This window comes from Eleutherodactylus coqui, chromosome 9, assembly GCF_035609145.1.
Source record: "Eleutherodactylus coqui strain aEleCoq1 chromosome 9, aEleCoq1.hap1, whole genome shotgun sequence".
Classification (NCBI taxonomy): Eukaryota; Metazoa; Chordata; class Amphibia; order Anura; family Eleutherodactylidae; genus Eleutherodactylus; species Eleutherodactylus coqui.
In genome coordinates, this window is record NC_089845.1 from 129,914,824 (window position 1) to 129,925,518 (window position 10,695).

Below are 10,695 nucleotides of genomic sequence, written 5' to 3' on the forward strand. Positions count from 1 at the left end.
CGCAATGTTGTTTTTCATGTCAGTCCTCATGAGGCCTTGTTCACACAGGGCTTTTTGTGCATATTTTATACCAAAATCCGTATTGTAGCCTGCGTCATTTTACAGCCCACTGACACCAACCGCTACGTAGTTCATATGGTGTGAATTATTCACGTGTGGATCCATGTCATGTTCAAATGGAAATCAAATGATTGAGCAGAGTGCCATATGATTGCTCTGCCCAATCACTAAAGGGAGAACTCAGGGAGTCTGTGTGGGAGCGATTTTCCCTGAACGAAGGGAGATGTTCTGTTCTGTGATCTTGCAAAACATCATGCAGCATATAACAGAACATGCCACGTAATATGATTGCAGTCATCTTTAATGTCCTTTTCTGCTTTAGATGATGTCCTGTTGTCTGAATTAAAAGAATGGCCAATCTCAGTCTTCATAGGACAACCCCTGCTCCATTTACATTCCTCAAGATGCTAGTTTGAACTTCAGTAAAAGCCTTATACACATTAAGGAAAAGTCATGCAAACCTGCTAATTTTTCCGCTGACAACTGCATGTGCATGGGTGTGTTCTGACTCTCGCCAACATAGTTGGTGGGAAAAAGAATCGGGCATTTTGAATGTAAACACCCGATCCTTTTGTTCTCTCTGGAGACAGGCCACCACCATAGTTGTCTGCCCGGGGCATACTCCCCTCTGCCCATGGAAAACATACGCCAAATCAAGTATTTACGTGTATAGGAGAGTCGGGAGAAATAGTTGTCAGCCAACAGCTATTGGGGGTGTATAGAGCCTCAACACACAGTGAAATTGTACAATAAATAATACAACTATGTCTGAATATAATTATTTTATTGGTTCCATTTTGCAATGACCGAGTATCTTTGGAGTTACATGATAAAACATAATATCCGTCACCTAATGCAAAGATGGACACCGGTATCTCCCCCCTCTGCCCGGTTGCACTGGGTCACACCGTTGTGTTTCCTCTGCACTAGATGGGATATATGTAGTTACTTATGATTTGGATTGTAGCATGTACATTTATGAGAAAGAAGTTTTGATTTCTCTGCCCTTCAGTGGTTGAGTTGGGCGGTGGTTGTCCAGGATCGGTCTCTCATTTTCTCCATCGGCCGATGAGAGGAGACCACGGAACTGGTTTAACTATAAAGGAAAAATACATAAAAGCGTTAGGATGACGTGATAATGATGTACAATATGTATGACAAATATATCCACTCATCTATGCAAGCAGTGATCTGTCTGATGATTGGCTTGTTCTCACTGACAGACCATCAGAACTGTGAACATATGTAATGTATTTAGAGTTGCTCAACCTTCATTGTATATTGTATCCCAATAGCGATATAACCCTGGACGTCAGGGGAAATAAAATTATTATTGTTATATGCAGCCCATTCAATTTATATTGGGGGAGGGGCAATTTGGTAGCATTGCTAAACATTATATTGTCATTGGTTCTTGCCTAAACTGTCTATGGACAGTTTGACAGGGTCTAACGAGGAATATATAGAATATAGAAAACTATGTTAAAGCATACCTGACTTTTTAGAGTAAGCTGCCATTTGTATACATGAGGAGTAACACAATATTTGGCCATTATATAACTTGTATATGGTATTTAACACCAGTTTTCCTCTCGGCAACCTGTATTTATAATTTTCTGTTTTTCCTGAGCTGTTGGATGGGTACTACTGCTATGCTACACACTCATAAGTAACAGCATCATTATACAGTACTGAGCAGTATAGATGTGATTTCAGTAGTAATGAGACAGTAAATATTAATTACTGCAGCAGCACATCTGTCTGCTTCCTTCTCCCTCTGCAGCTAATTCCTTCTTCTCCCCTATTTATAGACTTCCATGAGCAGCATGAGACAGCATCCACCCCCACTTCATGTAATCCATCTTCGTGTACCCGTTAGTAGACAAGGAGTTCGTTCGACAATAGGCAGTGGACAGCAAATTAGAAGGAAGAGAGACTGCTAGTTTTCAGCCTTTTAGAGGGATTTTTCAGCATTAAAGCATCATTTTGGGTGAAATAAAGGGATTTGCACTTTTGCTTAGTTATCCCATAGCTGTCACATAAGTACAACTTTGTTGAAAAGTCAGTGACTATTTAGGTTTTTACTAAGTAAAATACTAAATTGGGAGTTTCACCTGCAGCAACAATACACCAGCCATTACAATACATTAGGAAATCGATTCACCACATTTGAGATGATCCCTTGATAATTTTTAAAAGACAGGTGAATTGTTTTTCCCATTGTCTTCTACCCAGTGCCATCTCAACGCATGGGCCTGATGGGCACTGGCCCCGGGGGTTCCACAAGCATAGGGGCCCTATACTAATCTATGTATGTTAATATTTCAATGCACCTTGTATCATATATGATAATGCTGTGTGGCGGGATATACACTTGGCTCCAATCTGTCCATGCCATGTGTGAAGACTTTAATTTTGTCACTTTCTGTTTCACTTTCAAATTACCCATAATTCCTTTTGTAAATTACCCATAATTCTTATTATAAATTATCGATAATTTCTATAATAAAAAGAGAGATTTCCCAAATGGATGTGTGGGTCATCTTGTGAAGCGCAGTTCATCGTCTCGTTACTCTCTAGTGTAAAGTAGCCTGGCACCATGAACAAAGAGACGTCTACAGTGCAAGAGGAAAATGGACCCTAGAGATTTAGGCTTCCGGTTCTCCGGTCTAGGTCGCCGGTTACTAACTCGCTCGTCCTCCTGAGTTTCCTTGGCGTCGTCCCATGCCTACAGAATTGCCATTTAATATATATTTCAAGGTGAATAACCCTGAAATAATGTTTCAACACCGATTTTGTTGGAATAAAGTGCCAATAAAATAAATATATGTTTAATTTTATCAACAATTTATAGTTGTGTTAGGGGCCCAGTACACGGCTTTGCCCGGGCGCCCATAATGCTGACGGCGCTGCTTCTATGGACATTGAATCGTGAACTATTTGCCCAAGCAACCAAACCGTGAATCTGCCAAGAACCTTTGCTTATCTCTATTTTCAAGGTATCAAGTTTGTGTACTTTGAGAAGTGCGACAAGTCAGATCCTAGCGCTTCAGAAGAGCTATAAGGGCCCAACGGTGGGACAGCATTGATTGTGTATCTTAGTTACATTGGCAGTGTTACTGTTCAGTTTTGTAGTATTATACATTAATAAGACATATAAGTGTTCACTCCCTTTGTGGTCATTACCTGGTCAGCACTGACATTGATTGGCTCTTTGAATATTACCCAGGTGACACATTCATACAGTGGTGGATGGGTGAAGGAACCAAGGTAACTCCAGTAGTCTTTTGATGGAGGAAGCAAGACAGATGGATCAAAGTTGGTCAAAGCTGCTTGCTTGCCCTATATGGTGATAAAATATTGTAATATTATAGATGTTAGTGCATTTCAAGAAAACAAAGCTATAAGTTTTACACTGTATTTATTTATCTACATCTCTGAATTTGATTGCCGTTAGTTGTACAGTTATCGAATATAAAATGTATCATCTTTGTAATTTTTATACATTGCAAACTTATCATCAAAGAAACCTTACTAAAGCAAAAGAAACAAGGAATGCTAGGACTATTGCACCTACGTACTTAGGCCTAATTTCCACGGCCGGATTTCTGCCGTATTACGCGGCAGAAATCCCCGGCTTTATCACGCAGCTATTAGGTTTTATTGAACCTAATAGCTCAATGTTCCCGCTGGGTAATTCTACCACGGAGTTCAACAGCATGAAAGAAACCGCGGCATGCTCTAATTGCCGCAGGAAAACAAGCAGCCGAATTTCATTATAGTCAATGGAAGCCAACCATCATGCTATATTTCCACTGTGACAGCGAAAGTATCACGTGACTACGCGTCACCGCTCACCACCGGCCGCATCCCCCACTGCCGTCGCCTTATGCTCTACACTGCGCATGTGCGCTGGCTTGCCAGGCGGGACATGCATGGCGGATATGGAGAGGTGAGTATGGGATCTTTGGGGGGGGGTGCCGTGATGGACTCTGCTGCGATATTCCGCTGGCGGAATCTGTCACAGCCATGGGCATGAGGCCTTAGTGTTATCCAGGCATCTCCATGACAGATGCTATTTCCTAATGAATTTAAACTAATGAGCAGTATACGGGGTGCAAAAAAATGCGTGCAAATACTTCACATAGCTGAGAAAAATCTTCTTTATTGTAGTCCACAGCATACAGGCAACGTTTCGACTGCCATTGCAGTTTTTGTCAAGTCGTTGTTTTTGCAAGATGCTATTTCCTGTCTCTTCGGTAAAGACTAGAAATGATCACTTATGTGGCATTATCACAAAATACAGGTATATAACTCTCTACTCTGTTATTGTAAGTTGATTCAACTTACTTGACCGTGAAGTTATGTGGACATTTGGCGTATTGGACGGGAAAGCTCCTGATACAAACATGATATGTATCTAAAAGGCCCCTAATCACCCAATGGAGTTAAGAAAACATGTCCCTAGGGCCTCCATCAGACTTATATATGTTGACATAGCTTTTTTTACTGTATGTGTCTTATTAAACATGGAGAACTATGGGGAACAGATACCACTGTATTCCTGTACTGAAGCTTACTTCAAAGCCTTCTGTTGGAGATATACATGAAGAAATGTCTAAGTTGGATGAATCACTGGCAAAAACATGCAGCACATTTTACTTACCTTTGTTTTAATTTGGCTTAATGCATCCACTACTTTCTGTAGACCAGTATGAGCACTACCGACCTAGCACAAATAGAAAAAAAGCCGCCAAATCACAACAGACATTAATGTATGTGGGTACATTATTAAATTACATTAACTTTTCATGTCTACTGGGCATTTGGGACCAAAAAGAATGAAAGGACTAAAAAATAATGAAATCAAGTCTAGCATAGAGAATTATAGCCTTTGTTTTTACTGCTATGCAGGATGGGCAAAAGGCTGCAACTTCACTTTAAGGAAAACCCGTTGTGGGAGGATACCCTACAGTGTAACTAATGTATCAGGTGCTTTTTTTTCAGAATAAGCTATGTCTACTTGAGGAATAATACTTTTTTCACCCATAAGACCTATTTCCCGTTCTGTAGACTTCATTTCTAATTCTCAGTTATCCTTGAGCTGGAGGGTGTAGACTAGCTACTATGAGGTCTCCCATACAATGCACACAAAGAAAAGTAGATCTTCCTCCACTATCTCTCTCACATAAACTTTCAGAAACAGCAGTAACACAGAGGACATACAAAAGCAGTACCAGACAATGCTGCTGGGAATCCACAACTGGAGTGGGTAAGAGAATTTTTCTTACTCTGAATATGAGCCTCTCTATTTCTGCAGCTGTTTCTTCCTCCTCCTCTCCCTATAGATTTCTATGGGCAGCATGTAATCTGATCCGATGGTGATGTGTTTAGACGTGTTCATCTCTGCCTCTTAGAAGATGGATTTTACTAGTGAACTGAGAATGAATGATCAGAGGCACCATATTGATTGATAATAAGCTGATCTGGACTACTAGGGGATATACCGATACTTTGAACCCCCCTATAAGTAAGTGCCCATTACAGCATTACACTTCAGTTCTTTACAACATGCCCCCACCAGTAGCTCAGTTACAGATTTCTTTTTTGCCTTCTACTTTGTATTGCATGTTTATGCGGCCGAGGTTTCTTCTACCTTAGAACTGCTTCTAACGTGCTCTCCTTTCTGTATGTCCTGTGAGATATGGTGTTGCAAGCTCTTATTTGATATCTCAGTGCAAACTGTGACCAGAGGTTTGTTCTACGGACAAGCCAATCACACCAGGTGGGTCCCTTTACCATTTACCACTGAGTGTTTGTTATTTCTCTCCCCATTTCGAACTCTGGACTGTATATAATTTTGCAAGTGGAGAAGGAGACATTTTTTGTAATAAGACAGATTATAAAGTTTATTATTTTCGCTTGTAGTATTGCTTTATGGGCTAAAATGTTAAACCAATGGTCACACTGTAATTTTGTAAAGACATTAGAGATGAGCGAGCGTACTCAGAAAAGCACTACTCGCTCGAGTAATTTGCTTTATCCGAGTATCGCTGTGCTCGTCCCTGAAGATTCGGGTGCCGGCACGGAGCGGGGAGCTGCAGGGGAGAGCGGGGAGGAACGGAGGGCAGATCTTTCTCTCCCTCTCTCCCGCCCGCTCTCCCCTGCTCCCCGCTGCGGCTCACCCGTCAGCCGCAGCGGCACCCGAATCTTCAGACCCGAGCACAGTGATACTCGGATAAAGCAAATTACTCGAGCGAGTAGTGCTTTTCCGAGTACGCTCGCTCATCTCTAAAAGACATCTATTCTACCTTAAGTTGGGAAATCTGATATGCAATGTAATTTATGTAAAGTTGGACGGATTTGATGACAAATCTTGTCTCCAAGAAAATAAATTCTGAGATTCTAAGAAATCATGAATTCCTGTTTTGTACATACCTGTAAGAAAACAGTCAGAACTGCAAACCCATCGGGATTTTTACAGGCCTCAGTAGAACTGGAATATTTTTCTGAGTTCCAGTGGACGAGATGCAGCTAATAAAAGTAAAATATAATTTTGCAATTCAATAAACAAACATTATACACCAATATATCAGACTATCCACTTGAGGCCCAGCCAGGTTTTTCAGTTGTGACACTTTGCATTCTGATGCTCATAACCTTTATTACATAACTTTATTACGCCTGTTGTTACAGTAATGAGAATATCGACTATGTGGGTGCTGTGGTTCTGAAGATCAAAGGAGGTCCAATGTGCTACTTGATGGGTGTCTCTAATAAAAACACCCAAAATAATTCAGTGTATATCCAATACATTCTAATTAAAAAAACAAATATTGTAAATTAATGTAAGGAAATAATAGTAAAAAAATAGTAAAAAATATTTTTGTAAAATACTTTTTCCAGGTTTACTGAATATACATAATAGGATACCAACTAATGTAGACATAGTCGATATTCTCATTACTGTAACAACAGGTGTAATAAAGTTATGTAAGGAGGTAAGAATTTGGTGTGAGCAGCATGAATCATTAAACCCTTCCTGTCAGGTAGTTCAGGTTGGTTCAGGGAATGTTTTCTTGCTACATACAAGGAGTTAAATAGTTTCTCTGGCCTAGGCTATTGGAGCAGGAGTGTGGCATTAAATTCGAAGGATCACTGCTATTGCCTTGAACTTCATGAGAGACAGATTAGCTTTTATTCAAGGAATCTGTAGAAGTATGCATTGAGAGTTTAGTTAAAATGAGTTACCTCTGCTGAATATTCCTTCCCATCTACAGTGTGTTCGGATCCAGAATTATTGGTTGGGCCCCAATGGAAGTGGAACTGGTTCAGCCTGTAACTTGCTTTGAGAGGGCCACCTTTAACCACTGGAAAGAACATAAAAGTGTTGCTGCATTAGAAGACTTCCTTCCAACACTTCTTGGTTCTGTTTTCCTTTACTCAAAAAACACTTGTTAAAAAAACAGTTTTTTCACTAATGTATGCATTTTTCGTAAGTGTTTTTTTTTTTTTGAATCATACATTTTAAACTAGCAATTTTTACCTTTTCATATCCTGTAGAGAAGCCTTTATAAAATCTCCACAAAAATGCACTGTTTGTAGCATGTTTAACCTCTTCCCCCCCTGTGACATACATGTACATCATGGAGGTGCAGGATGGGTATGAAGCGGGCTCAAGAGCAGAGCCCATTGCATACCCGGAGGGGGCTGGCTGTTTCAAACCGTTAACACCCATCCCAAACAGCTGTGATCAGAGTTAGATCTGATTGCAGCTCACCAGTGGTTCCCATGGGCTTAATAAAGGCTACCAGGGCTGCCATGTATTTAACCTGTGGCAGAGATTAATATGTGAGCATTAAAAATACAATATACTGCAATGCTGAAGTATCAAATGACTGAAGGTTCAAGTCTCCTTATTGCTGGGGTCATTAAGGAGGACACTATTACTACTGGGAACACTAAGGGGGGTCACTATTATTATTGGGGACACTGAGGAAGGCACTATTAATACTGGGCCCACTAGAGGTGCAATTTTTACTACTAAAATCACTAAAGGGGGCTACTGGGGCCACTAAGGGTGTCACTATTACTACTGGGGTCACTAAAGGGGCACTATTACTATTGGGACCACTACTGGGGGCATGATTACTATTTGGGTGACTACAGAGGTCACTATTACTATCGGGACAGCTACTGTGGCACTTGTTAATATTGGGGCCACTAAGGGGATCACTATTACTATTGGGGCAAGTAAAGGGGCACTATTATTATTGCAACCACTACAGCAGTCACTATTACCATTGGGGCTACTAAAAGAGTACTATTGCTATTGGGGGACTATTACTATTGGGGCCACTGAGGGGGGCACAGTTACTAGTTGGAGCCACTAGAATAACAGAGGTAAAAAATATACCTTGTGATAAGCAATGCCCATAACCATGCCCTATTTTACATTGCCTGGTATTTTTTTGTAACAAAAGTGGCAACGCTATCTGCCATATGTGAACGGCAGTAATGAGTGCCAATCAAAATGCTATTTTTTGATGGGCACTAATTACAGGTAGGGTATTGGCCCCTTCAAAAGGGCCCTAAAAAGAAAAAAAGGTATGATTCTATAACAAATCATTCATTCTGTGCTTTAATTCCAATGTCTTACCTGAGATGTCTGCAGTATCTTCAGAAATGACATGAAATGAATGCCCAACATTGATGATAGACTTGATAGATGCTGGATTGTAGTTGATACTAAGAGACTTTAAGGATGCATCAAACTTTGCTTCCTTGCTTACAATGTCTATCGGAGACTGGAAGTTTCCTTGGGCAATGGGATAATCTTTATGCCAATGGTCAGGCCCTGAAGTCAAAAATAAATGCTAAGCATATTGTACTTATGAATCAGTGTCTTCAGTTATAAACTTACGGTGCCTGTATACATATAATGATGATTGCACATAGAACAACTAGAAAAGATTAAGACAACATTGTTATGAAAGCATTACTAAAGTAATTACATACACATTTGTTCTGTTGGGTATAACACATTAAATTACTTTCCATGTTTTCAGTAGTTACTGCACTAATGCCATAATTATTGTCCTATACAGATCTGCATGCCTCCATGGTTACAGACTGCAAACAAACCCCATTTGTAGTCAGATACTATTATAATGTGTACATAATTGCCAGGTTAGGAGATAACTCCAACCCCAGCTGTTTAACCCTTTAGATACTGCAGTTAATAGTGACTGCAGCATTTACGCAGTTAGGGGGAGGATGCTCCCATGCTCACCCCATTGGTTGCAACTTAATTGCAAGGTACCAATGAGTTGTCATGACCGATGGGTGCCTAATGAAGGCACAACATCTTCCATTTTAGTATTCCCATTAGATCATGCCAGAGGCAGAGCATGATGGGATAATGCTGACTAAAACAATACACTACAATACAGAAGTGGTGGTACCTTAGTGAGGTGTAAAAAATAGTTTAATAAAATGTACAAAAGTATTATAAATCAATTAAAAAGGCCAAACTGCTCCTTTTCAGTTTACATTAAAAAAGAAAATAATGAAAAAACAAAATTGCTATTGCTGGATCGGATCTGTAACAACACAAACTATTAAAATATTTCATTATTGTCCCGTATGAAGAATGCCAAAAAAAGCTCACATATAATCAAAAAGTTGTATTTACCCAAAAATGGCACCAATAAAAACTAAATTTCGCCCTGCAAAAAGAACAGCCACTTAGGAACTTGTTGTGAAAATGATTTCATAGGATCACCTCTTAAAGGGGTATTCTCATTTCATAAAATGATGGTATAGTGCTAGGATTTGCCATTACTTTAAGATTGGTGGAGGTCCAACCTCTATGACCGTCACAACTCCTGAGAATGAAGGGGCTGCAGCAGGGATTTTCCCTGCTGAGTGGTAACTTGGCCAACCTCCTGTACAGGAAACTGCAGCACATCTCCATTAAAGTGGCATACTATGACTTTATATAATAGGAATAAGCCTTAGGGTAGTTTCATATCTCCATGGGGGTTCCGGTTTCCTGTTCCGTTCGGAGAACAGGAAAAAGGTATCCCCATGGCCAAACGTCTTGGTCTTAGGATGGAACCGTACAGCGCCCAACGGACCCCAATGACTATAATAAATCGCTTCTGCTCAGCTGCCAGTCTTTTTGCCGAGAGAAAAAGTGCCACATGTAATACTTTTTCATCTGGTATTTTGAGCCGGACCTGTGAAGGAACCTCTGACCAGAGGTCCCACTGTAGATGTGAAACACGGCGTTAGAGTTTGTCCAATGGTAGCTTTGATTCAACAAGCAGAGGCCCTGGGTACTCATGACAAAAGCTACAATACTTCATCCTTACCAAAATTCTTACCAACACTTACCATTATGCGCATCATAACCCCAGGCCGATGAGCTCATGATTAAAGGTTTGACAGAGCTGCTTCTTCTTCTGATGATGCACTTCACCGATAACACTGCCTAACATATATAGTTGCAGTGCTGGCGGTTTATATGACATAAGGGCAATAAAAGATTTCCATGGCAATTTGAAGATTACATAAAGCGATAACTTTCACTCATAAACAGCTACAATGGTGCCACAGATAAATATGTGAAAA

The 10,695-nt window shown here is 40.3% G+C and overlaps 1 protein-coding gene across 1 annotated transcript; it reads right to left on the bottom strand.

Annotated features, from left to right (window-relative positions):
* Positions 1-937: 937 nt before the first annotated feature.
* On the bottom strand, positions 938-10,495 carry LOC136578438 (carbonic anhydrase 1-like). The gene is made up of 7 exons (XM_066578503.1): positions 10,459-10,495; positions 8,720-8,917; positions 7,312-7,430; positions 6,499-6,594; positions 4,727-4,789; positions 3,247-3,402; positions 938-1,156 (listed from the first exon to the last, which is right to left on the bottom strand). Exons 1-7 carry the CDS (start codon positions 10,493-10,495, stop codon positions 1,037-1,039), a joined length of 789 nt encoding a protein of 262 aa, XP_066434600.1. The 3' UTR covers positions 938-1,036.
* Positions 10,496-10,695: the final 200 nt, after the last annotated feature.